The sequence below is a fragment of the Miniopterus natalensis genome, chromosome 15 (genome assembly GCF_054644295.1).
Source record: "Miniopterus natalensis isolate mMinNat1 chromosome 15, mMinNat1.hap1, whole genome shotgun sequence".
Taxonomy (NCBI): Eukaryota; Metazoa; Chordata; class Mammalia; order Chiroptera; family Miniopteridae; genus Miniopterus; species Miniopterus natalensis.
Window position 1 is genome coordinate 45,538,990 of NC_142095.1, and position 27,796 is coordinate 45,566,785.

The following is a 27,796-nucleotide window of genomic DNA, read 5'->3' on the forward strand; positions in this document are numbered from 1 at the left end:
TTCAGGGCAGAATTGTCATATGCATGTGCTGGGAATTCTCCTTTGTGTAGGATCATCTGGTACTTTTCAGGATGTTTAGCACCCCAAGCTCCTACCCACTAAGACAGTAGTGGAGTCCTCCCGTCCTTTTGACAATAACTACCTCGCCCCAAACACCCATATCCAAACGCGCCCTAGTGATGTGTGGAACCACTCCGGGCTGGAACTTACCAACGGACAGCCACACACCACTTCCAAAGGAGAATCTGGGTCTCAATATATTGACAGAGGAAAAAAAAAACCTTCACAGTACATGAAGTGGAAACAATCACAATAAGCGGAGAGCACCATCACATTTTTGCCCAAAATAAAACAAAAATGTACTCCTACATACATAGATATTTGTCCTACATACATGCAAGAAGGTTGGAAAACAACTTTCTTTGGTTGGTGGAACTATGAGTGATTTTTTCCTGCTTTCTTAGAGGTCTCACATTTTCTTTTCTTTTTTTCTCTTTCTAATGAGGAAGTCTTCCCTTTATCATAGGAAAAAGAGATTCTGTATTGCAGAGCAGAAGGTGACCCACCCCTGCCTACTCAGGCCTCTCCAAGTCGTCGGGATGGCACGGCCGGCCCCCGAGAGCTCTGGCCTCTGCTCACAGGGCCTGGGGTCACCACTTCCCTCTGCCACATGCTTGGCCTCCTTACAGGACAGCAGCTACCACGCTGGAGCGAGAACATGGCAGATGTTCAGTAAGTGTTTGTTGAATTGAGCCATCCTTTTTTGTCTTGACTGAACCAGGATTTTGCTGACAGATACTCCAGGTTTTATGTCACCTTCCCCCAGTGGTGCTCAATAGCCCTTCCCTCCATTCCCTCTCCAGGGCCACCCCCCCGGACATTGGGCGGTGTCTGGAGACATGTTCACTTATCCCAACACTGGGGCAGGGGTGCCGAGAGTCACCGGCTTCTAGTGGGTGGAGGCCAGGGATGCTGCCGATCCTCCTGGAAAGCACAGGAAGCCTCAACAGCAGAGACTTATCCCGTGACAAGTGTCAAGAGAGCCGAGACTGAGAGGCCCTGCTTGCCATTTCCCCTTCTTCTAAGCTCGCCGAGTGCTTTCCAGGCCCTGCCTGACATATCAGGCACGGTGAATTTACAGCCACAGCATCTCCAGGAGACAGAGCACGTTATTAATTGTTTGAGTCTGAAGAGGAACTGGAGCCGTAAGAAGACCTCGAAGGTCAGTCAGGGGGACTCTAGTTCTCTGCTCTGCTGCCGCAAGCCTCTCCGGGTGACATCAGACACCTTATCTGGAGTAAGCAAAGGCAAAGGATCTGAGCGACCTCCTAATTACTTTTCAGGGCTGTCATTCCAAATCTCAAGATCAGCGCCTGTCCTTTCTGGCATCATCTGTTACACTGATTATTTTTCATACTATGTTAAGAAAATTGGGTTTCACAGCTAGTAGATTTAATTTTTCTAAAATTAAATGCTCATATTCCAGAACACCTCCCCAAATGGGAGGTGGCTTCCATTTGCATTATATTTAACTGAAGGCATTTCTCAGAAGAAATAGAATATTAAAGAGTATCACCTGAAGGTCTATTAACCACCCCAGTTAGAGACTGAAATGAAAGGTTCCTAACAAAAAGGAAAACACATTGCTTGCAACCCTGACTAGTCTTCAGTATTTTGCCTCCAGCACAAAGCATTTTAATGTTCATTATAATGTCTCGTTTTAGAAAAATGGCTTTTCTCAAACCAGAGATGACTAACATGATATTAAACATCAGAATTTTTATTAGTTTAAGGCATTTAGGACTCAACCTTTTCTAATCTTAGAACCTACAGGACAAGGTTTTAAAAATCTTTATATCTATAAACAGTTCCGTAACTCATAAACTTCAAAAGATCTCATAATTAAAATATTTGAAGCCCATTTCCTCCATGCAACAAATATCTCTAATATAAACTTATATTTTATTAGGCAAACATAGAGCCCTTCAAATAGCTTGAAGAGACAGTCTTTCTCTGAAGAACAATTTCCCTTTCTAGTCATCTGTGTCATATAGGTTTGAGTAAGCGTAGGGAACAGAGAAAACCATGCAAAGAACACTAGAATTATAAGAGAGAGGAATATCCTTTCATCCGACATAATTCAAACCACTTGTTTAATAGCATTAGTCATTTTCTTTTAAAACAAATCAAAGAACGTTGTTTTATACTTCCCAAAGACATTCATTTCGGATGAGTCAAGGTGGCCTCCAAAAATACCATAAGCACTCACTTTTCAAATTGGTGAATTTAACCAAGAACTAGCTTCCGTGATTGTCTGTTCTCTTGGCTCAACAGAAAATTTTCTCTGAATCTGAACATCACAGACTGATGTTTAATCATCTGAAAGAAGAATCTACCTAAGCAGGGAACTGAAAACAGCTTAACTTTGAAATCTCAGGGCCCAATTTAGCAGAAAGCAAAGTGAACAAAAGAAAGATGGGTCTCTAAGAAGCTGCTGGAAATGAGGTTAGCACGAAAATGAAACAAGCTCACAGATGTATCTAGGTGTGAAAACTCACTGCTCAAGTACAGGGGCGGCCTGGTGATGTCAAACAAAGATACTCAGTCACCCACCACCTCATCTGAGTTTACAGACAAACTCTCATTCTTCTCAAACTTACACTTTAATACTGCGATCCTTACTGCAACAGACAGAAATATATAATCTCAACCTACCAACAGAGAGGAAATGCTCTTATTTCTTCCTGCTAATATCCAACACAGAATTCCCTTCAATTCTCATGGATATTATTTCCTGTGAATGTTTCTATTCTGGGATATTTTCTCTGTGGTAAGAATTAGAAGAGAGATCACAAAACTGAAGCCCCTGTAGGGTTTAGAAAGGCAACACAGAGGAATGAAGTGGGCTTAGCGGAGACTAGGGTGACTTGGAGAGATAAAACTCTGTTTAGAAATAATGCCAGCTCTTGACTCAATGGCCAGAACACCAATCCTGGCAGGAATGAGATTTCAGACCCTTAAATTTTCAATACATAAATATGAACTGTTTGTTTAAAGAACTATTTATTGATTTTTAGAGAGAGAAGAACAGAAAGAAATATAGATGTGAGAGTGCAACATTGGTCAGCTGCCTCCTGCACGACCCCCCAATGGGAACTGAACTGGCAACCCTTTGGTGCATAGGACGGTGCCCAACCAACGAAGCCACACCAGCAAGGGCCATAAATATAGACTTGTAAATAAAAATTCCTAATTATTAAGCATTTGTAATTAATTCAAAAGTTTTTCTCAAATGGCTCTAGAATTTTTTTTATTGAATTTATTGGGGTGATACTGGTTTATGAAATTATATAGATTTCAGATGTACAATTCTATCACACATCACCTGTATACTGTATTGTGTGTTCACCAACCCAAGTCAAGTCTCCTTCCATCACCATTTATCCCCCCATACCACCTACTAATTCAAAATTTTAAACAATACATTTGCTGTCTAAAGAAATCTTGCCTGTGTGCTTGATTTCATCAGCCAATTTGCAACCTCAGTATTGGAAGAAGAAAGTGAGAAATGGCCAATCAAAGAGATGCTATCAGGGTCCCACCCTTAAGTTGTTGGTGAATTCTTGGGTCTTTCTTAATCATAAAGAACTTTTTCTAAAAGCATGACCACATCTAAAGTTCCTGACTTAAAATTTCAGGACCTTTTAAGTTTCAAAACATTCTGTCAGACATAAAGACCTTCAGAGCAAGAAGCTTTCTGGGTAGGTCAGAGGAAGGGAATAGTGGTCGAACACTTAAGATTCTGGTAAACCTGTCTCTTAAAGATGTGTTCCTGTTTTAACTAGCCAGCTAATATTAATAATAGGAAAGGAGCAAAGGGGAGGACAAACATTATAAGCATGGTCATATGGGCAGCTTCACCTGGAAGATGCAACTTCACACTCCCCAGGGAACCACCAGTCCATTCCCTGCAAATCACTGGGGGAAGGAGCCCAACAAAGGGGAAGATGGGTGCATGCGCAGTGAAGTCTGGGTGACATAGGAAAGGTGTTTGCCTGTCAGTCTAACCTGGGAACAAAGATAACTGCCTAGAGGGTAGAGCCACTGTAAGCATTTGAAATCTTGGAAGGGTAAAATCCCCCAGACAAAGGAATTCTTGCTCTCTTGTTCCCCCTGCTTTGTTCCTGCTTCCTTGCACTTGCCCGTGTTCTCTCCATAGGCACGTGGCCCTGGAAGCCACATGGCCCATGGCCACCTAGACCCCACATACAATGGACTGCAGCTGGGAACAAAAGCTAGCCTGATGCTGGACGGGACTGTACAAATATAGAGTGGGATCTCTGGGCAACGGCTTTAATCCTAGCCCTGCTGAAGACAAAATGGGACTTTTCCTTGGCGGGATGGAGGGAGATGGGACGTTGGAAACTCAGGGGTTTAATTCCACAGAAAGAAGCTCTCCACAATGCCTCATCCTCCTGTGGGGGCCTCTGGAAATTCTTATTCCCACAGCACCCCAAGAACCCCACTTCCACCAGCAACAGGTGGGGACACAGCGCCTCACTGAAAACAGATGCATAGAGAAGATCATGAAAATATACAGCTGACAGCAGGGGCTTCTAAGCCAACATTGAGGCTGGTGGAAGAGAAAATTCCAAGTATTGAGAAATGCAAAGCAGAGGCTGTATATCACTGAGAAAAATGCAGTGAAATAGAAAAAACCAAGTTCATCTCATCGAGCCAGTAATATTTACAGCCTGTGGGTAGTGCCAAAATATTTCAGGAAATGCCAATGTCTTTCTTTGTAAAGCAAGGCCAAGCGTAATATTTAAACCCAACACATATAAATCACTGGGGAGAACAGGCAATCTACATTTCCTCACTCGCTCTACAAAGAATCTTAGCATCAAGATTCATGGTCAAGGTAGAACTCCATTCCCTCTCCAAAACTGAAGTTTCACTATCTAATGTTTCAAAGCCAGCATTTCTGAGAAGTTTCTAGACTATCTCTGTAAACAGTTAATGGCAATACAGAATGAACGAGTCAGGGCTCACACAGGCTGTTTCATTTCTCTTCCTCATTTCCCATTGCGGCCCCAGACATCTCCAGCCCATGGAGCCCCAACCACTCCTCTGAAGCAGCCAAGTCAACGCTTCCTTCTGAATTGGAATGAGGCAGGCCGGGCAAGACAAAGGCAAAGGCCAAAGCGCGATGTCCCTTATCAGGACAGGTACCTGTTCAGGCTTCAGCCCAGGCGGGACCCAGGCGTACTCCTCCAGGGCACAGCCCGAGTCGTCATCTGAGGTTGAGTTCCTCTGGAAGTCAAACATGAGTTTGCTGACGGTCTTCTCCATCTCCAGGGGCATCACTGTCACCATGTGCTCCTCCTGAGGGCACTTGCAGTGCAGACAGATCTTCCTGAAAGAAGCAAAGGCCGGAGGTGAGAAGGGGGCCAAAAACCCCAATTTTTTCAATTGGTCTGCCAGTCCCGAGCCCTTGGATCCCAAGCTATAAACACATTCCTTGGCAACCGGCTTTTGGCAAAAGCATGTACGGGAACAGAGCACAGCACGCCTGCCTGTGTAGAAGGCATGGCACCGCGCATGTGGAAACACCGTGGAAGCTCAGAGACCGCCAGGTGAGCATACTGAGGATGTTTAAACACGGACCCCGACCTTTCCTTCTAAATCAATTCCCCAGGGGGAATGTCAAAATATCTTTTATTTTACTAGGTAGAACACTGAAGAAAGAGCATGACCACAATTTCCTTGACTGTAATAGTAATTAAACAGACATAATACATATGCTGACCTGAAATATTACCAGTAGATTTAACAAATACTGACAACATACCATTTTCATGAAAGGTTCCTAGACCTTGGAAAATGAATGTGGTTTTAAAAAGAACCGTAGGTGAGGTTTTCTTTAGAAGGGCAAAAATATTTTTTTCCCACTAAACAAATCTGGTCCTAAGATTACACGAGAAAGACATTTTTACCTCCACTAGGGATCCCCAGAGGTTTGAAATTCTAATTAGAAACCCAAATCTTTCCTACATTGGTCGTTTTTATAAGACACCGGGGATCATGCATGTGAATTCTTTCAAAAGGTAGCAGCCAATGATCAAAATCTCTCCCCCAAACTGAACATTCCTCTTTAAGGTTACCATCTGTTCCATTTTCCATGGCTACACAAATGATGAAGCAATAAAAAGGTTCATGTCAACAACACAAACAGATTTCTAGCTTCTATCAATAAAAGAGAAAAAAACACAGCAGGAAATTTTTAAGAATATACGTAAACTTTCATCTTTACGATTAGTTCCAGTAGCACCTTATAAAGGCAAACAGAGTCCATAATCCTAATCCTCACATGTGCCTGAATTTTTTGATAACAGCTTTGTTAAGATATAACTCACATACCATAAAATTCACCATTTTAAAGTGTATAATTCACTGGCTTTTAGTGTATACACAGAGCTGTGAAACTATCACCGCTGTCTAATTTTAGAACATCTTCAGCACCCCCAGAAGAACCCCTTTGCACTTCAGCAGTAACTTCCCACATCCCCTTTGCTCCAGGTCCTGACAACCACTAATCTATGTTCTATTTCTATGATTTTGCCTATGCTGGAAATTTCACATAAATGGAATCATACAATCTGTAGATTTTTGAAATTGGCTTCTTTCACATAGTATAATACTTTCAAGGCTCATCCATGTTGTAGCATGTGTCAATCCTTCATGGCCTTTTTATCGCAATATCACATTCCAGTGTATATTCTATTTATCCATTCATTAATTGGTAGGCATTTGGATTGTTTCCACTTTTTTACTTTTGTGAATTAATGCTACACTGAATATTTATGTACAAGTTTTGTTTTTGTTTTGTGTGTGTGTGTCTGGACATATGTTTTCAATTCTCTTGGGTAGAATTCTCTAGGAGTAGAACTGCTGGGTCATATGGTAACTTTAACAATTTGAGGAACTGTTAAATTGTTTTTTCAAAAAGTATATGCACCATTTTACATTCCCACCATCAACTGGATGACAGTTCCATTTTCTCTGCTTCCTTGCTACACTTGTTTTTTACTTTTATTTTGATTGTTGCCATCCTAGTGGGTTTAAAGTGGTATTTTACTGTGGTTTTGATTTGCACACTTTTAACAGCTAATGGTGTTGAGCATCTTCTTATGTGATTATTATATATCTCCTTTGGAAAACTGTCTACTCAAATCCTTAGTCCATTTTAAAAATTATTTGTCCTTTATTAATTAAGCTGTAAGCATTTTTAATATATTTTCTGGATAAGAGTCCTTTGTCAGATAGTAGTATATGTTTTGCAAAAATTTCCCCCCATTATGTAGGTTTTCACTTTCCTGTTTATACTTGCTGAGCACAGAACTTTTTATTTTGATGAAGTCCAATTTATTTTTTTCTGTTGTTGCTTGTGCTTTGATATTATAGCCAAGAAACCATTCTCTGATTTAAGGTCATGAAGATTTACTCCTGTATTTTCATCTAAGAGTTTTATGGTTTTAGCTCTTATATTTGAATCTATGTTCCATTTTGAGTTAATTTTCATATATGGCATAAGATAGGAGTCCAAACTCACTCTCCTATGGCCATCCAAGTATCCCAGCACCATTTGTTAAAAGTCTGTTCTTTCCCCATTGAATTGTCTCAGCATCCTTCTCAAAAATCAGCTGATCATAAATTTAAAGGTTTATTTCTGGACTTTCAATTCTATTCCATTGATCTGTATGCCTACCCTTCTGCCAGCATTACACTGTCTTTATTACTGTTGTTTTGTAGTAAGTTTTGAAATTGTGAAGTGAGAGTCCTCCAACTTTGTTTCTCTTTTAAAAAACTGTTTTGGTTCTTCTTCATCCCTGGCATTTGCATCATAAAATATAAATTTTAGGATTAGCTTGCCAATTTCTGCAAAAACATCCTGCTGGGGTTTCGATAGGGATTGCACTGACCCTGTACATCAATTGGAGAATACTGCTATCTTAACAATACTGTCTTCCAATCCATGAACAAAGGATATCTTTCTATTTCAGTATATTTTAATTTCTTTAAATGCTATTTTTTCTGTTATAAGTCTTGTTAAGTTTATTTCTAAGTAATTTATTCTTATTGATACCAAATGCAATTTTTTGCTTAATATCATTTTCAGATTGTGACTGTATAGAAACACAAATGACACTTGCACATTGATGTTACATCATACAATCTCGCTGAACTTGTTTATTAGTTCTAACGGTGTGTGTGCGTGTTTTCCTTAGGATTTCCTGTATGCCGGATCTGTGAATAGAGACAGTTTTCTTTCTTTCTCTCCAGTCTGATGTCTTTGATGTCCGTCTGGCCTCACTGTCCTGGCTAGGCCTCCAGTGCAACAGCGACTAAAAGCGGCACGTGTGGGCATCCTGCCCCGGCTCCTGATCTTAAAGGGAGCCAGCCAGTCGTTCACCATCAGGCATGGTTTAGTTTAGCTGTGGGCTTTCCGTAGGTGCCCTTCAGCAAACTGAAGAAGCCTCCTGCTCTGCTAGTTTGTTCAGTGTTTTCTTTTTCCTATCACAAAGGAGTGTTGGGTTCGAATGCTTTTAGCATCTGTTGAGGTATCAGTTGGTTTTTGTCTTTATTCTGTTAAGGCGTCGTGCCCAAATATGCTGTGGAAACAAAATGAGCTTAGCCCAGCCGAGTCAGGCTTGTCGGATTCTCCCACCTCCTGCTTTCTATCGCTTGGGAAATACGCACAGAATGAACGCGCCTGTGCGTCTGCTTTGCATCTGCAAACTCAAAGACATTTTATCCCAACCTTGGCTGTTCCTTTAAAAAACAGTCAGAGCTCATTTTAACAGTAACTAATTAATCAGCTACTTTAAAGAAGTCAGGGGTTTGGGCAGTCATCAGGTTTTGTTCCTCTCCTGAATTTTTTTATGCCAGCTTATGACTTAAGGGAAAAAAGTCTTCATGTGTTTAAGCAAATTTAGGAAGTTCTTTGGTGACTAATAGTTTTTACTAGAAAGTCATTCTTTTAAAACAAAATATATATATATATGTATATACATTTATATACATATATATATATATATATATATATATATATATATATATATATATTTTTACCAAAGTCAGATTCTAGAATATTCATCAGTGGAACTTATTTAGCAATGCAGGGAAGAGCACAATATTTAATGCTGGACGGATGTGATCTAATGTACTAAAGCTCCAGAAGAAGGAAAAATAAGGCAGCAGCGAATTGTATAATCAGAAGTATAGAATCCATTCCAGAACGAGTCCCACTGAGGAGAAGCACGAACACAAAAGGGGAGCAGGCCCGTCCTGCGTGGCCCCGTGGCTAAGCGTCGGCCCATGAGCCAGGAGGTCACAGTTCGATCTCCGTCAGGGCACGTGCCTGGCTTCGGCGCGATCCCCAGCAGGGGGCGGGCAGGAGGCAGCCGATTGACAGTCTTTCTCATCAGTGTTTCTCTCTGTCCCTCTCCCTGCAATCAGGATTGGGGTGGGGCATGCATGAGCAGAATGCACAGCACTGGACTTTCTTAAACATCATATTCAGGAGTCCAGACTTCACCAAGAAAGGCAATACCACCCCCACTTTCCAGAGAAGAAGACAAAGGCTCAGAGAGGTTAAGCAATATGTTCAAAGTCAGACCTAAATAGCAAGCGGAACAGAGATTCAAAGAAGGATCTATCTGACTCCTGAACAAAATCAATTACCTATAGTCAGCATACCTGGTTCCAAGCACAGAATTCCCTTCTACTCCTGGACAGCACACACATTCAGAAAAATCAAAACCATGCCCTGGCCAGGAAGCTCAGCTGTTAGAGCATCGCCAGGATACACCCCGGTTGCAGGTTCGATCCCCAGTCAGGACACACACAGAACCAACGAATGCATGAGTAAGTGGGACAACAAATCAATCTCTCTCTCAGTTCTCTCTCAAAATCAATAAATAGAGAAAGAAAGAAAAAAGAAAAATCAAAACCAAAGAGGAAAGAAAGTAGGAAAGAAAATAAAAGTTATAAATGAAAAGTGGTAAATCGAAACCAGGAGGACCTTGTATTTCCCTGCTGGCTGCCTGCCTTCCATCTTCATTTATAACTAACAGGCACTCCCGTGGCACAGCATTTTTGTTTGCAAAGAATTTTCAACCTCAGAGTGGCTCCATCACAGCCTTTGGAAAGACTAATTTAATAACCTCTGTTTACAAATGGGGAACCTAAGGCCCAGCTGCTCAGAAAGGAGCAGAGGGTCAGAGGTAAAGTGAAGAGGATTTCTCATGATCCTCATGTGTCTCCTGCCTTCTCGGCAAAATGCACACAGCAACACCCAACAGCTCTCTCTTTGGGTACACTGATTAAAGCTTTTGAGGAGTGTGCCAGGAAGTATATGATTTGGTCTTTTTTTTTTTTTTTAAATAGACACTTATGAAAATAGAACTTGCTAGTAAAGCAGTATTTCATTTTTTTAAAAATTCAACCATGGGAAGTGTGCATTGGTTTCATTCTGTCAGAGTTGACATTCTACCTGCACATAATTGGGTTTGTGAATGACAAGTTTCCAAGGAATACGGCATGATTCAGAGTAGAGATCCTGCATTCCCCTTTCTTCCTTCCCTCTACCCAGCAACAACCCCTGCACCCCACCCCCATAAAAGTTGCAGCTATTAATCATTCGCTAACACATTCAGAAGCCACAGTCTGCTCTTCCGTAGCATACACAAGGCCTGCAGGTGGAGGCTCTCTCTCTAACCATTTCAAAGTACTCTGATCCTCTGCACCAGCGACCACACTGTTTGGAGGCTAACAATTTATATCAATTAGCTTATGTACCATGATGTGGAAGGATTCATTGTAAAAAGATCGGGTATGTGTAGTGTGTGTGTGTGTGTGTGTGTGTCAGCCTTGGGATGTTGACAGGTTATTTACAACACTAAACTATGAACCACCACGTCTTGTTTTGTGTGAGAAGTGATAGGATGAAGGCAAAAAAGGGGTCTTCCTTTATCACATGATTCTGACAAGTTCGAGTCAGAACCTGCAGCATTCCAAGTTTGGATGGGATTATGATCATCATTAAATCCCTTTAAAAATTTTCCCTTCTCTCTCTTTCACTCCCCCACCCCTATTTTTTTTTTTTAATGAGAGAAAAATATCTTTTGCAGAAGGACTCATGTATGGAAATACATTCAATATATAACACAGAACTGCCCAAGTTGATGTGAGGGAAGGAGACCCTGAACTCATTTGCTCTCAAGCTCAACTTCCTTCCCAAACCCCAGGCATTTCCATTGTCCTAAGGTCCCAGGGTTCCACAGACACAGGTATGGAGGCCAGCACACTATCCTGGATTCCTCAAGGTCATTTCCAGCACTTATCAAAATATGAAGCAGGTGCCCAATTATTTGATAGATGATGGAAAGATGGGGGGGCTGTTGATGGCTCTTAAAAGCCAATTCCTAATCATGAAACCCTGCATATAAATAATTATTGCAGTCATGGGAAAGTGCGTATCTGGTTGCCGAGACCTTCCTGGGAGATGCCCCGGGAGCAGCGATGTACCCGTGGCTCTGACCGGATGGTCTGACACAGGGCCCAGCAAGTGCATTTCCGCCCGCATCCCAGGTGATTCTGACTCACACTCGGAGGACACTTTTCTGCAGCCTCCTAGTTGGAGGCAGCACCTGAGGCAGGGTATAGTCTGAGAACCACTGTGTTCTCCAACACAGCTGATAGTCTCAGCAACTCTGGGCAACGTACATTTTTACAAAACTGTTTCAGGGGATCTATGCCAACTGCTCCTGACCACCATGTCTTAAACCCTTACACCAAGCTCACCTGTCACTCAGCGGGGTACCCCCTGGGGCATTGTATGAAAAGGTGCTGGTAAGAGGCAGGACTACACCAGCTACCAGAACGTGTCTCTCATTGCCAGCCCTGCCATCTGCCCCCCTGCCTTCCACCTCCCCCTGGTGTGGGATTCTCTGTCCCAAGTCCATGGCCAGATCGAGTTCAGGCCACTTTTACGCACAGGGTCAAGGGGCAGACTGCTTAAAGAGTGGCGCAGCCCCAACACAAATCAAGTGATTGATGAGGAATGCACGATGCTGGACTCGCCGCAGCAACACCTCAGGCAGCTGCGATCGGGTGTGGGAAAGTACACTTTCGTTAAAGACAAAGGGCTAAAATAACCCAGAGGCCTCCATAGCTTTTTCCTAATAACAGACATGTCCTAGATATTCAAATTCTTCCATGACTCAAACTCACCAAAGAATAACTCCTTTTATTCTTAGTAAGAGGAAAAGGGGAAATCTTTTTCCCCTTATTATAATTTAAAGTTACTGCTTCTTTATCCTTAAAAAAAAAAAAAAAAAAGCAACACACAATTAATGTAGAAAAGGAATTACAGATAAGCCAGAAGAAGAAAAGCATTCCAAAACACTCGCAGTCCCAGAGACAACCCTGTTAAACAGAAACAGCTGCGGCTCCTCTCTTCCCCTCGTGTTAGGAAACTGGAGACCAGATTTCATTCTGTGTGTTCCCCGTCAGCGAGCACCGAGAGACCAGGCTCTGGCCTGGAATGACAAGACACGAGCCAGAGCCACCCACCCGCGCACAGTGCTCTCAGCGAAGAGATGCGCATTATTCAGCCCTGATAAGCGGGTTTGTTCTGATCCGGTGCCCTGTAGCAGGACCAGAGAATTTATTTACACAGCTGGGAAGATGCCGGCAACATGGGATTGCATATCTATTTATGGGTATCTCGGAGATAAGTTAGGTCCCTCAGATAAAAAACCATCTGAAAACCAGATTTCAGCATCTCTCGACTTTCAATTTTCTGTGCAAGTGGGGAGAGGCGGGGCCTGGGTAATTGAAAACCAGCAAGCCCTGGCTCTGAATCCTGTCTTTGTGCATCAGTCACCTACTCTCAGTGCTGCAATAACTTACGTCACCTCAACCACCTAAAGGACCTGTCCTGGCAGGATGGGCTCAGGAGCAGCTGGGCAGGACTCTGGCTTCCTCAGTTTGCCCTGCTGCCCAATTTCTTTGGGTTTCCAGTGAGGACATCTTCTCACATGCCATGCAAAGCACCAGCCTAACATGAGCCAAAAATTACTCTTGAGTTTACTGCCCTATGGGAACACCTTTCCCAGGCTTTGGGAGGTAGATAAGGGTTTCGCATGAAGAGTTCTGAGTGGGTTGCAGGCTGCCGAGAAGTAAGTGAATAGAGACAGTGGTTGTACTTCAAAAAGGCAAGACCCCGCTGTGCTTATGTGAGCGGGTAAGAACCGGAGCAGGGTCCACCTGCCCTAAGATGTTGCTGAGATAATCCCGCCCGCGCTGTGAATGAGTCAGTGTTCTGACTATTTACATAGTTTATCTCACTTATTCATTCTCCCCAGTCCTCTAAAATTTGCATTTTTATCCATTTCACAGATATAAAAGTTTAGGCTATGAACTCATAAGCCACTTGACTGATGCCATACAAATTAAAACCTATGTCCTCTGACTCCAAAACCAGTGGTATTTTTACCACCTTATTTTAAGCAGAGTGGCCAAATCTTCCTTCCTTCTTTTCTGCTGTGCATTTTCCCATCCTTCCTTCTATCCATATCCATCCATCCATAATCATCCATATCCATTCATCCATCTACCCATATCCATCCATCCATCCATCCATCCATCCATCCATCCATCCATCCATCCATCCATCCGTATCTATTGATACATTAAACCTACCAACCAACCATGCAAGCAGGTAACAGTGGTTGATCACCTACTGTGTGCCAGGCACTGTTCTAAGATGTCGGGCATATAGCAGTGATTAAGACAGACAATATCTCTAACTCCATGGAGCTTAGAGTCAAGTGGAGGAGACAAACAACAGTCAGGAAAACAAAATGATAAACCTGCCATTTATAAATTGTGATAAGTGCCATGATGGAAACAAACAGGGAGATGAGAAAGAGAGGGACTGAGGACGGATCGGGAGAGTGTCTCCCAGTGAAGGACATTTGAGTTGCAACTAGAGGACTGAGCATGAGGCAGCTCTGAGAAAAACCAGGGAGAGAGGTTTCTGGGTACAGGGAAAGCAAGTACAAAGGCTCTGAGGTGGGGAAGAGTATGGCATGAGTCATTCTCAGGAGGTGCTGCGTGTCCTCCCCTCTCCCATCGCTGTCTGCATTGATGGCGGTGACCAAACTGGCTGAGCCACCGCCCATCCCAAAGCTCAAGCACAGATGTAAAATTTAGGGGATGGTGCCATCTTTGTGGGCGTAGGAAAGTTCTTCCATTCTCTGGAATTCCCTTCTCCTTGGAACTCCTATATCCCTCTGTCTTGATACCCAGACATCAGCATATCCTGTTATTTGCAGACTTACTGGCTCCTTAACTCCCAACCACAATATATATTTTTTCCCCTTTCCGGCAAACCCTCAGTCTGAATGAGGGACCCAGGCATGAACCTTGACACTTGCCATGTCTGGAAGCAAGATTTCTATCTCTGTGAGAAAGGAAAAATGGTTTCCTAATAAACACAGACGCTAAAGGGCGGAGACCATGACAGGGCCAGCTGGGTACAAGGCTGGTGTGTGCCGGGAGCCAAAAGCGTGCTGCCTGGCCCTGTCCAACTCCCTGCCCTCCACCGGGCTCCAGTGGCTCTGGCCATCTGCACCATGAGGAGCTTCTTTCCTTGGCCCTGCCAAGGCTCAGATAGGATAATTTTCAGTGGCAGTTGTTTCCTCTCTTAATTCATATGTCAACTCATACTCAATTAAGAAATATGCGGTGTCCTATTTTAGATTAATTATCATGTAATTTTTGAGCAGTGGAAACACATTCTCTTAAAAATAAGCGTCCTGGATGAGTTTCTCCTATTTGGGACATCTCTCACCATACTTTGATTTACAGGTACGAAGTCTCAGCAACTGAAGGACAATGTCTTAAACAATCCCCAGAATCAGATCCTCGAAAGGTATCTGAGCATAAAGTTTGAGAGGTAATCCTAAAAAGTCCTGATAGGGAATTGGAGAAGGGAAACAGGGAAGGGAAGGGTGCCAACATAAGGCAAGGCAAGGAGCAGGCTGTAGCTTTGGGCAACTGTGGCTCATTTCCATTGAGGAGGAACAGGATGGCACAGAACACTCCTCAGGGATGGTCCACTGGAGAGTCAAGGACACAGGGGTACTTACCCACCAATTCCCACAGTCACTGGGTGAAGACCACTCCTGGGGCCCTCTGGCCTACCCCACATGCAAGACAGGTCGCCTTAAGCAAAAAGCTGCAGCTCCTACTGCGGCGGGACCCGTGGGTCAGAGCACGCTGGAATGGTGAGTGCCAAGGGAGAAGGGAATGCCAAAAACACTTGCTGCAGGCAGCTTTACTTATTAAACAATAACTCACTGAACATCTACTATGTACTATGCATTCTGGTAGGTGTTGCAAAGAATTAAAACAAACAAATTAAAAAAAACAGTAAGGAGTCCCTGTCTCACTGGGACACAAAGATACAGCCACAAAGAGCTAGACCATAACTTTCAAAATGAGAAGCGCTTGTGGGGATGTTCAAGAGAATGCCCTTGTTCTGAGGAGACGGATGCTGAAATATATGCAGGTAAAGCATGATGTTTGCAATTTATTCTCAGGTGGTTCAGCAATAATAATAATGTGTGACTGGGGTAGAAGGGGGGAGAGAGCAGAAGGAGAAGGGGCGGGAGGGAGGGACAGAGAAGCACAAATGTGGCAAAATGTTGACAATGGAGAAATCTAAAAGGATGTATGGAAATTCATTACATTCTTCTTGTAAGTTCTACATAACGTTGTGATTTTTCACAATAAGTTTTAAAACAAAAGTGAAAAGTCCTCTGACTTTGCTGTTAGGTCAGTGATTGAGAGGAAACCTACCATGTGCCAAGCGCTGGGCTGCAGAGAGCCCCTGTTAATGAGAAGTCAGGGAGGGCCTCCCTGAGGAAGCGGCGCCTGAAGTTGGCCGAGTGGCAGGTCGCTAGGCAAAAAGAGAAGGAGGGGGTATTTGCAACAGGTAAATAAAGGCACGGACGTGGAGAGAACATGGTGTCGTCAAGACACCGAGAGGAGTCTCACACGGCGACCAGGTGGCAGCTGGGGAAGGGCACATGCAATGCATGGGAAGGGTTTTACTTTGTCGCGACCGTGTTCGCGGCCAGCGAGGACCTGCCCAGCGAGCGCCCGAGCTAATTCAGCCCGGTGATGAGTAGCCGGAGCCTGCAAAGCGGAGCCGGCCACCGATGGCGTCTCCATGGCAACACTGCTACCTGCCTCGCTGCGCTCCCCGCAAAGCGGTGCGTATCTAGAGAAGCTCAGTTTCCTTAGCTGCTGTCAGCCCCACCGCCCTGCTAAGAATAAACCCAGGCGGGTGAACGGTGGTGGCTCCCTGAGGACAGGTCCCTCCAGTTCACTTTGCCCACAGGCCCACGGTGATTTTAGGGCAAGCTCGTCTTTGCTTCCCTGGGCACCTGGCACAGCAGGTTCCTAGAGCTCCTCTGCTGCAGGGGAGCCCTTCTGACGAAATGACTGCAAACAGTTCTGACACCCCGCTCCAGACTTCAAGGCAAAGGCTGGAAGATGCCACAGAAGGCCTCTGTCTGCCTTTTTTCTCTCTCTCTCTTCCATGCCACCTGCAGACGGGGACTTGTTCAGTCTCCACCTGCCTTGGGGCAGAAGCTGGCTAACCTCATGCAGACCAGATCTGAGATACTAAATATCCCCCGAGTCCCTGAAGGCAGTATGTATAGTGCAGTGGATTAAGACCTTAGATTCTGGAGGCGCAGTGGCATGGGTTCGAATCCTAACTCCGCCACTTCATTGAGTTGCTTAGAATTAAATAACTTAATACACACAGCATGCTTATCATAGTGAACACATATATCATAGTGAAATCCGATTATGCTGCCTGGGCTCTGTGCTACATGTAGGGAAGTAAAACAAACAGGTAAGTAAAGATTGTCATGGTTCGTGCTCTCTGGGTCAAGCCAGGCCCTAGTAATGTTTTCTAGTAGGCATGGAAACAGATCAATGGAAACAGGCGGGTGACAAGTAAGTCACTATCATGCCTTTATGAAACTCCTACTACATATTAAAGGTGTGCTGGACTGAGCAAAGCAATTTGATTACCATCTTTACCAAAGGATCACTAAATCTTTACCCTGCTCTTAATGTTTTAAGGTCACACAAGTAGCCTTTTTTTCTTACCAAGATACAATAGAGTAGACAGGTTGGATAGTAAATGAATGACCCTGGGACTAATTCAGCACTTTAGAGCTTACCACACACTTTTAATTCAGGCGACTCGTTGAATTGCCAAAGCTCTCTGTAAGGTCGGTCAGAAGAACAGGGACGGTCGCTGCCACTTTACAGATGAAGAGGGGGAAGCCCAGAGGGGCCGCGCGCTGTGGCTGTGCTGCCAAGTGTGGGAGTGTCTACAACTTCAAACAGACTTGGTTTCCCCCCGACAGGGGAAGTCAAGTCAGTTTGGTTCCCTTTCCAGGGCATGACTTTCCCAACTTCCTTTTGAAGAAAACATTTTCTGAGCGGATGCTGGCCTCTGTGCTAAGCACTTTTCATGTTCTCTTTATTTAATCCTCAGAACGCAGTCGGAGATAGATATTATCATTTTATAGGTGGGAAAACCAAGGCTCAAAGGGTTTCTGGAACCTACCCGAGCTCTCACAGCCAGGAGGCGATAAAAATGCAAATGCAAACCCACACCCGCTTGACCCAGAGCCCTTCACCGAACCCTGAACCCCTTTCTGAGGCCCCTTCAGATTGGCCGCACTGGTCCCTTAATCCATGTAAAACAAACCGTGCTTCTCCCTCTGTTCACAGAGAGGCCCCCCAATCACTGGCAAGTCATAGGAAATTCTTAAGTGGCTGCTTATTAATAACATTTTCGGTTTATATTAGGCCGCCCTTCATCTAGGGGAACTCAGCCAGCTCCACGCACAGAGAACCACTGAAACGCGGCGTTTCTGGAGTGGATGGGGGCCAGCTGGCAAGCGCATCCCTCCAGGGCTTGGCTTGTGGGGATTCTGGCAATGGTCACACCCTTCGACACTTGACAGGGGCCCTTTACTATCCGAGCTGAAGGGCTCACGGCGAAAACTTCCCAGAAATCTGTGTTCAATGAGGCCAAAGGCTCATGATAACCCCAGCGGACTTGGGAAGCGAGAGCATCAAGAGACTGTGTTTACCAAAAATTGATGCTGGGAGTGAAGCCTCAGCATCACACTGAGTTAGACACAACAGGGAGACACGCTATTTTCAGGAGAGGCCTGGCTCCGTCAAGTCCAAGGAAAAAACGAAATGAGTCTCTCAGGGCTTCTCAGAGCAGAGAGAGGCAGGAGAGGCAAGCTGCTGACTCCCCTCTTCGGGCTGATCGGCGGCAAGGTTCTGGCAGTTCTGTTATGAGCCACAACTAGTTTTCTCATCTGACTCAGTGTGGGGATGGAGGGGAGTAACACAAGGAAAACAGCATCTCCTGGTTTCAAGTTTCGTTGGAAAGAAGCTCTTGGTGAATTGAATTTGCATGTTCTACAAGAGTAAGGTTTGGAAATTATTTAAAATGTGTTATATTCAGATTTGACAAAGCGACGGTTGAAGGATGTATACCCCTGGATGCACCCCCGTCCCCCAAGCCTGTTGGATGCAGCGATGCCCTCACATGCCTGGCGTAGCTGACAGTGCACACCAGCAGCCCAGACTGCACTTCCTTGCGCGTGGGATAAGTCTCAGTCCTTTATTCATCACCTCGTCTCACTATTTCCACATCTTTACTCCCCGAGTCCATTTCACCATTACCTCCTGCCTGGGCTACGGCAACAGCTACTTCTAATTCCCTGCTTTCAACCCTGCTCTTCTTGAATCTATTTTCCACCAGCTGCTTGTTTTTAAAACAACTGAGATAACACTCAACAGTCCTGCTTAAAATGTGCCATTGGCATGCCTCTGCTATTAGAATGCAGCACACACTCCCTAACCCTGGTCTAGGAAATCCAGCAGGTAATCTGGCCTTTCCTCTCTCTCCAACTGCATTTTGGCCCACTGGCCGTCTTGTTGACCACGTCTCAGCCTCACTGACCTTCCATTTGTGTTTTGAACTTGTCAAGGCCATCCCTCCCTTAGGTTCTTTGACGTGGCTGCTCCTCTGCCTGGAATCTCTTCCCCCTCCACTCTTTATGACCTGGCCTACTTTTTGTTATTAGTGTCATCACCCAAAGGTACTTCGGAGGAGGACCCTGTAACAGACAGCCATTTCCCCGTCTCATTCACTAGCTATTCTATTATCCTCACATTATTTCTCTCAACATTTTCACTGTCAGAAACTATTTTAGTTGTTGAGGTGCCTATTATGTTTCTCTCACCATAATGTAACTTCTGTAAGGTCAAGGAGCTTATCTTGTATCTACGACAGTAAATATTCAATAGGTAGTTTTTAAAAGTTTTGACTCTTGAATGCCTAAGCCCAGAATCTCACTTGGTAGTTTTGAACCAACAGGCTAGAAGCCTTCATGGCCATGCAAACAAGAGATGATCAATGTGTAAAATGTGTAAATGTTTAATTAAAAAAATGTTTAATTAAAAAAAATGTTTATTTTCTGCAGTAATTGAAAATATATTTTGTTACAATGATGCCAAAAATGCAGTGTGTGAGTCAACTATAGGATCGGTAGTGTATTGTCAAAACTACACCAGAGAAAGACAGCTTCTTTTCCTGGGTTAAGTGACAGTATACAAAAAAGGAGGGGCTGGGCAGAGGACAATGTGGTTACTGTCGAGGATGACCGAGAATCCTACCGTAACCGCAGTGTAATTTATTCTGTTACACGTATTGCAAATGTCCAATATTTGAAAGAAGTCCTTGAATATAGAAAAACTGAAAACTTCTGACCTAACCCAAAGTAAATGTTCAAAACATTGTTAAATGAATAATAAAAAGTACATGAAACACCTGTGGCCTTCGCATCTGGGCCCACAGACCTCAGTCTGCTCATCTGTAAAATGGAAGAGCAGCAGGAAAGCCTGCACCCAGCTCTGCAGAGCTTGGCATCAGCTCAGGGCAGCCATGGAGAAAGTGTATTCACACAGCTTTTTCCAGTCCCACGTTAACCTACGGAGCCTGGATTGGTTTACAACAATCTTCCAGCCACTCCAGCAGTTCTTAACCTTTTGGGTGACTTACGTCTTCAAGAATCAGATGAAACTGGGACTCTCACCCTTAAAAAATGAACATACACACATTCACAGAAAAATTTGCATTTAATTTCAAAAAGCTCGTCAGTCTTTCTCCTCTGGTCCTTCAATGCTCTTGGATTCCAAGTTAAAACTGCCTGTCCAGAGACCTGGTTAAGGGTAAACGCTCTTCTCACTCATTCCCCACAGGGCCAGAGACTGCCTCGTATCTCCCAGATGTTCTATTTCTCACTCTCTGCAATGTTCTTTTAAAAATTCAAAATAGCACAGCAGATATCATAGTTACCATTTAGGATGCTGAATCTTAGCAATTCAGTGGTACAGGATTAAAACAAATGTTAAGCATGGCAAGGGCAAACCACATTGGTGTTTAGGCAGCCAAGCTGACGTGAAAGGAAGGCAAGTTCGAGCTCGTCTGGCCAAATCAAGCCCAGTGATTAGGAGGCTTTCCGCCTATCCACCTTTCAGAAGCCGTGCTAGCAAGACCCAAGCTCCTGCTGCTGACAGAGGAACATGTGAATTCTTTGCTTTGCATTTTCACCCTGGTTCCTGTGAGGCAGGTGTTTCAAGGGGCCCAACCTGCATGGGAAGCATGGGAGGGGGTGGGATGTACGTTGTTCCAATCCATGGCAAGCTTCTAGTCTTGACAGGCTTTCTACGTGACTTCTGAAGTGACGAACTCAAATGCAAGGAGTAGACTTAAGCAGTAAGGTAAATGACCTCCTGAATCTTATGGGTAGGCTGTCAGGGGAGAGCCACACAGTTGCTGAGCCAAGAGCAGCCACCCCAATGAATGGCTGGATGGCCCAGAGGATGCCTACAGAAAACAGTTCATGGCGAAGGAGGTATCCCGTGGGAGCATCACGAAGCTGCATAACCACTGGTAATGAAAAGTGACAGGAGCCTTGGGGATAGTAACCATATTAATCAAAACAACAGGATGTATATCCCAGAGAAAGAAAAAAATCAATTACAGCCTTAATTAACCAAAAAGTCAACTAAAACTTTCAATAAGTCTGCAGGTCATCCACTTTGGGGCGGAAGAATAAATGGAGAGTAAGTGGAAAATAGAATTTCTTTTCAGCATGCCTAAGCAATTCATAGTTGCTTAATAAATATTTACTGAACTGAAATGAGAACCAACTTCCAGGGAGTCTGCAAGGGTAGACACGGCATGTAGATTAAATCTCCTGGGCCAGCTCTAACTGATGGGTAGAGCCTGCCTGGTGTTGTGGTCAGAAGGATTCTGAGGTTGTGTTGGGTCTTGATAGAAAGAGTATGGTGGTTGTTAGTGAGGTCTGCACTGGACAAGGACCTGCTGATGCAGGTGCCGATTTTTGCCGTACTAATACTACGGTCAGGACGTTTCCAAGAATGGAGTTCAAACATGGGTACACATTCGAAGGAGAATCATTTTCCCCACTGAAGAAGGTTTTCCCTACCACTTAAATAGAAGCTTCTGGGGGTGTAACAAGGAGGAATAAGGGAAGCAAGCAGACATCTGTTGATCCTGCAAGGTCACAGACTGCTGTCCAGTGAGGTGAGAGACGTCAAACTCATAGGATGCTCATGAGCAACCACTTCTGACTTCCACTCGCAAGGCAGGTTCATGGGGAAGGCAGGTTCAGGTGATTATTCACATGGCTGCCATATCCTGCATCTCAAGACACTCTCACCTGGGTAACCTGCTCTTTCTATTAAGGCAGAAAAGTGATTGGATACATTGTCCAAATTTACAAAAAAAAGATTGAAAACTAATGGGATTTAATTCTAAGTAACCAGAAACTCAGTTGACCGTAACTTCCCAGTCTTTTAAATTTCCCCTTGGCTAACATTTTGGCCCTAGCTGAACTATCCAAGACAACAGAGTAGACACCTGCATCTTCAAAACTTCACAAAGCACTTGATTTTCATTTATATTAACCAAAATGTTTTAAATAAAAAACAATACAACCTCATTTGCCAAATAGTTATTTCTTATAATCTCAGGTTCCCTAAATATTTATAAGTGTATATATCATATAAGTGAATATACTTATTTATGATGTTTGTGTAATACACATATACAAACATACACACAAATAAGTTCCAAGATCCTTCACGTCTATTGTCTCTGAGTTGTGAAGGCTCCAGGGCTGTATGGGGTGAATTCAAATCCCCACTTGGTCACTTACTAGCTGTGTAACTTTGGGCAAGTTATTTAACCTCTTTGCTTTGCTTCTGATGACTGCAGATGGTAACATAACCTGCCTCACAAGGTTATCTTGAGGAGTAAATAAGATATAGTACATAAAATAGCAAGCACTCTGCCTGTCACACTGCAAGCGGTCATTAAATGTTAGTTATTAATTATTTGTATTACTTTCCAGAAGGGGCAACTGAGTCGCAGAGCAACTAAGTGATTTCTTTGAGGTCTACTCAAATAAGAAATAACACTAGGACTAGAACCTGGGCCTTCTGAGTTGAGTCCAATTTTCTTTCCTGTGAAACACTTTATTCTTATTTTAAAAGGTGGCTAAGAAGGGGCAGCCATCAGTATCACCAAGGAGCTTGTCAAAATGCAGCATCTGCACTTCAGCATCTCCCCCAAGTGTGTGCACATTACACTGGGGAAGCTGGGTCTCCAGCGCTCTGCAGAACTCATGTAGGCACAACACAGCCCCAAGGGCTTTTGAGCAGGGATGAGCAGCACCAACACGCTGAGGGACCACCATTCCCCCTCACTCCTCTCAAACATCCAAAGGTCAGTGTTCTTCCAGGAAGCTCCGGATAATTCTCAGAAGGGTTACTGCTTCTCATTCAACACAGAGAGGTCAGGTCTTGATTTAAAACCTGACCTTTTAGTTGTCCACCCAAGGGCAGCTCTCCATGCAAACCACACGCCTTCGCCGACATGGCTGACTTCATTCTTCAAGTTCACCCTTACCAAGGTCAGTGCCAGATGAGAGCTTACAGTTCATCTGATTCAGGACCTTTATTTTAGGGAAGAAAGAACTGGGGCTCAGACAGGGGAAGCAAGAATTCTTGTTGGAACCTGATGTGCTTGGAACTGGAGATCAAGAGCCAACAAGCTCGGCCCCTTTAGGATCCAGCTGGTTTGCCCATGGCCACAAGTTTGGCCCAGCAGAAGGTCCCATGCGTCCTCTCGTCCAGCAAAGGGCTGCTTCCATTGGGTTGCGGCTTCTTACCCTCGTCTCAGTGTCTTACTGACTTTCCAACCAGCCTTACTTACCCTTTCATTCTAAAAGCCACATTCAAAGCTGCGGTGAAGAAGCCATATGTTCCTTTTATGCCCGACATGTTCTCTTGGATGTTTCTTGTTTTACCAAATGATCATCCAAGGGGATTTTAATTCAGCAGCTAAATAATAAGGTATTTCTCAAATGAGGGATCCACAGAAAGCAAAAGAAAACCATTCACAGAGGATATTACAGTAAAAAGTGTAAGGAGGCCCAGAATGGTGGACATCATTCAGGCTTTGGACTGTAATTAATCCTGGATTCGAATACTTTACCCTTTCTTTACTGTCTGGGTAACCCTGGCTAAATTACTTAACTTCTAGGAGTCTTGGTTTCTCCATCTTTCATGTCAGGTAGCACACAGTAGGTGCTCAATCTACAATAGTTATTATTTTTCTATTGATTTACAAAAACACTAACACACAGACTTTCTACAGACACATAAGACACCCAAAATATACAGTCATATCTATACTAACAGCTACCCTGAAAACATATCTGGCCAGTGACCACAGAAAGTAGAGCTGTTTTTCAGCTGAGTCTTGGAATTTTCATGAACAAGCATCTCTGAGGACTCACAACTGATGAATGGATGCCAAGAAAAGAGCTGGAAAAATGGCATCCTGCCCAACTGAAACGAAATGCTAAGAATTCCTGTCCCAGTTACTTTTAACCCTGGTCAGGGCTGGATAATACTTACAAGGTTGGATTTTAAGGAGCCAAGGAGGGCTGGGGGACCTGGGGCCAATGCACTCCCAGGGCCAGAGGCAGCTCAAGTTGGTCAGCTGTCACACAGGCAGAGCCTGGGGCTGGGCCCCATCTCTGTGCCACATCCCTAGGGGGAAATGGTGCCTGGGCCGCAGGGCAGTTGCCATGCAGCAGCTCGGAGGCCAGGACCAAGAAGGAGGAAGAGATCATCACTGCTTCCTCCTCGCACCCACTCTTAGCCCAGGCCAGCCCCAACTTCCCTGCTGCCTTCGCTGCCCACCCCTGACGTCCCTGGATTCCCTGCCCCCTGCAGTTGCTGCTCCTCTTCTGTGTCAGCTCTCAGGAAATCCGAGTCTTGGGTTCAGCGAACCAGATTTTTACAGACTTGATAGCCCAATGTGTTCCGGAAGTTTACCCTCTGCACCCACCGAGGAGAGGCAGGCTCATGCTGTACTGGGAAATGTGCCCTTTTCAATTAATGCACTTTTTAAAACGGTCCATGCTGCTCTGGTGGAAAACACACCCTGTGCTTAGCCACGGGTAGGGTTTTGGATCTGAAATGGCTGCACTAGGAGTTCTGCAGGACAGATGGGGAGAGGAGGAGAGGAATTTCTGGCTGAAGGGAACAGAGGCTGTCTTCTGAGCTGCAATTTCACCCAAAGGGAACCTTCAGCTTTGCCCTTCCTGGTGGACTGGAGATAGCTCTGATATTCTCCCAGCTGATTCCCCATTCCGCCCCCCAACTCCTCTATCCAGCCCCCGCCCCCCCCCCCCAGCTTTTCTCCCTTTCCCTTGTCCCCAGGGAAATAACAGAACAAGCAAGCCTGCGAGTTTTAGACTCCAAACAAAAAACTGCTCAAACAACAGGCCAGAGAAGAAAGGAAACCAAGTCTCCAAACTCAACTGGCCAGGCCCCCAGTGAGGACTTTGGAGACTTGTGCTGCTGGAAACTCAGTGTGATCTTATTGCAACATTTTCTCCTTTGCTTCATTTACACACACACACACACATACACACACACACACACACACACACACACACACACACACACACACACACAGTATAACAACAGTGAGAACGTTTCATGAAAAATCTTTACAGGCTAGAACAAGAGCCAAGTGGCAAATGTCAGTCAAGAGCGACAGTGAAGAAAACAGATTGTGTCAATGCCTTGCCCCCAAACATCTTAGTTTGTGACCACTGACAGTCACCAGCAGCTACTGATTATAAACAGGAAGGAGAGGACAGGGAAAGGTTTAGTGGGTCTTCACCCAAAGCCACCCAGAATTCCTGCCTGAGAGACAGAACATTTTGATTCTTGTGCGTTTGAAAACAACAGAGAAGAGAGTAGACCATGGCTTGGGGCATCTGAAGAAAGAGGTTTCTGCTGGTGCGAGGCAGGAGGTACACGGGTGGTTTAGAGCCCTGCTCCGCTCAGCCTTTGCAGTCAATGCATGGATGACAGGTCAGGATTTGTCACCCGCTGTGTCATTCAGGGTGAGTTATGTTTATGTTCCCACTTTGGCCTTCAGTTTCCTGTCAAATGAGCATTATAACTACTGCCCCCTTGTGTTCGCAGGTTAAGATTACGTGGGAAATAGGAAAGTCCTCAGCATCAGAAGGAAATAAAGCCAACACCTAGGAGGCACCAGGAACTGGGCAAGGGCATTGCATCATTTCACAGCAACCCACAAGTCATGGGGAATTTATTTCCAGTTTTCACACAAAGAAACCAAAGTTCAGAGAGGTTAGGCAACTCTCTCAATATCACATATACAATCAGGACACAGGGAGATGGGCTATTAATGTATAAACACCATTTCCCACGGAAAACACAACTCTATTGAAAAAACAATGGCAGCCAAAAATGACCAAGTCCCAATTATGAGTTTCCTGAGAGTGAGCTTTATGCCAGACTCCTCTGGCTCCTTTAATTCACTTTTAGCTTGTCTTTCTGACCCCTGCATTGTAGTTCCATTTCACACAAGTTTCAAGATGTTGGGAGGAAAGGGAGAAACAGCCATCAAATCATATGGCTGAAGTATGCTGATGACAGAAGGAGGAAGGGCACAAATCTGGCAAAGACACAGCATGTCAGGGGCCACAATCAGCGGCAGGGGACTGGGTCATGGGCAGGGAGGCCTGCTCCTTTCCCTGAACAGTCGGCCCACAAACAGAAGTCACCCACACGATGGCATCAATTCTGAGAAACCAACCAGCAGGTGAAGCACATACCCAAAGTCCTCCCTGGATGGAGAAGAAAATGCCAAGTGTCTACACTGTAAAGAAAGAACAGAATTGCCTCTCACATGCAGAGCTGGTACAAAAGGGACATGCAAACAGAAATGCAGAAACGTCTCCATTCCGATTTGGATCCTGCAGCTTTCCACATGGGACTTGTCAGCTGCCCAAACAGGAGGGCTTCCTTAAGGGTGCCTGAGCTAAATGATTTTCATTTTACCACCCAGTCACTTTTAATTCTGCAAAATACAGTCACCCCGAATAATACACTTTAGTCTGTCAACTCAATCAACAGAGTGGAAAGTTCCTTTGAGTGGGAATAGATTTGGACATGACAGTGACTAGAGATGGCACCTTTTCTGCTAGAAAGACCTTTTTGCAGACAAATGGATGTGAACATATCCATATTGCCTTTTCAGTTGACTATTTTGTTTTTAGCAACAATAAGTATAATCATAATAAAAAGGTAATAATGACAACAACAATAGTTAACATTTACTGAGAATGTACTGTGTGGCTAGCACCGTGCTAGGGGCTTTTCATATGTCATCTCATTAAATCCTTATACCTATCACCCTGCCTATAGGTTCCATTGCTCTTCCCATTATACAGACAGAAATTAGTGTTCAGAGGGAAAGCTCTCAGCATCTTTAGCTTTTTCTGAATCCACAGTCTGAGCCCTTGATAAACATCATCCCGTCCTGTCTAACATCTAAGTTCCCTTCTCACTCCTTGAGCTTCAATGAATGCATCTTCCTTCCTATATTTCTATTCCCCCCCTTCATTGCATGGTGAACCTTTACAACACTGCCACTTAAAACTCTGCTATTTTTACTATTTCTGGCTGCCACACGACTGTTTACAGACAACAATGCCCGATGGAGCCAATGTGTTTTAATTTCCACATTAAAAAAGAATTCCCTAGGGGGGAAAAACATTTGATAGAAAGGCAAAACCTTTACAAGCACTCAAGGAGGCATTCAAATCCAAATTTTCAAAATATGGCAATTCCATCCAAGTTGTGACTCACTCTGGAGCCCATGGGAACACTCATCTTGACCCCCCTGTGAAAGCCATCAGCAGCCAGGGAGCCTTACAGGGAGCAGGAGCAGAGCAGCCAAGCTGGCCTCCAGCAAAGAGGCCAGGCTGCTTCGTTTAGTTGAAGTCTCACTGAGATGGTTTAAAACACTCTCCGGGAAAAGGTGTTCAAGCAAAGCAAATTGCAGCCTTGGTAGCTGCAGCTCCGGTACACGGCGGTCCGTGGCTAGATATTCACGGCACTCTGGAGCCCTCCCCGACTGTGGTCGTGGATGCACCGACACGAGGCAGACCTCTCTCGATGGGGAAGCAAGCTC

At 44.4% G+C, this 27,796-nt stretch overlaps 1 protein-coding gene across 2 annotated transcripts in view; it reads right to left on the minus strand.

The window, feature by feature from the left end:
• PRICKLE2 (prickle planar cell polarity protein 2) overlaps positions 1-27,796 on the minus strand; it is a 299,561-nt gene that overhangs the window by 82,091 nt on the left and 189,674 nt on the right. For both annotated transcript variants that reach the window (XM_087825085.1, XM_087825086.1), the window contains one exon: positions 5,233-5,416. In XM_087825085.1, the coding sequence (XP_087681211.1) occupies positions 5,233-5,416 (184 nt within the window). The remainder of the gene's footprint in view (positions 1-5,232; positions 5,417-27,796) is intronic.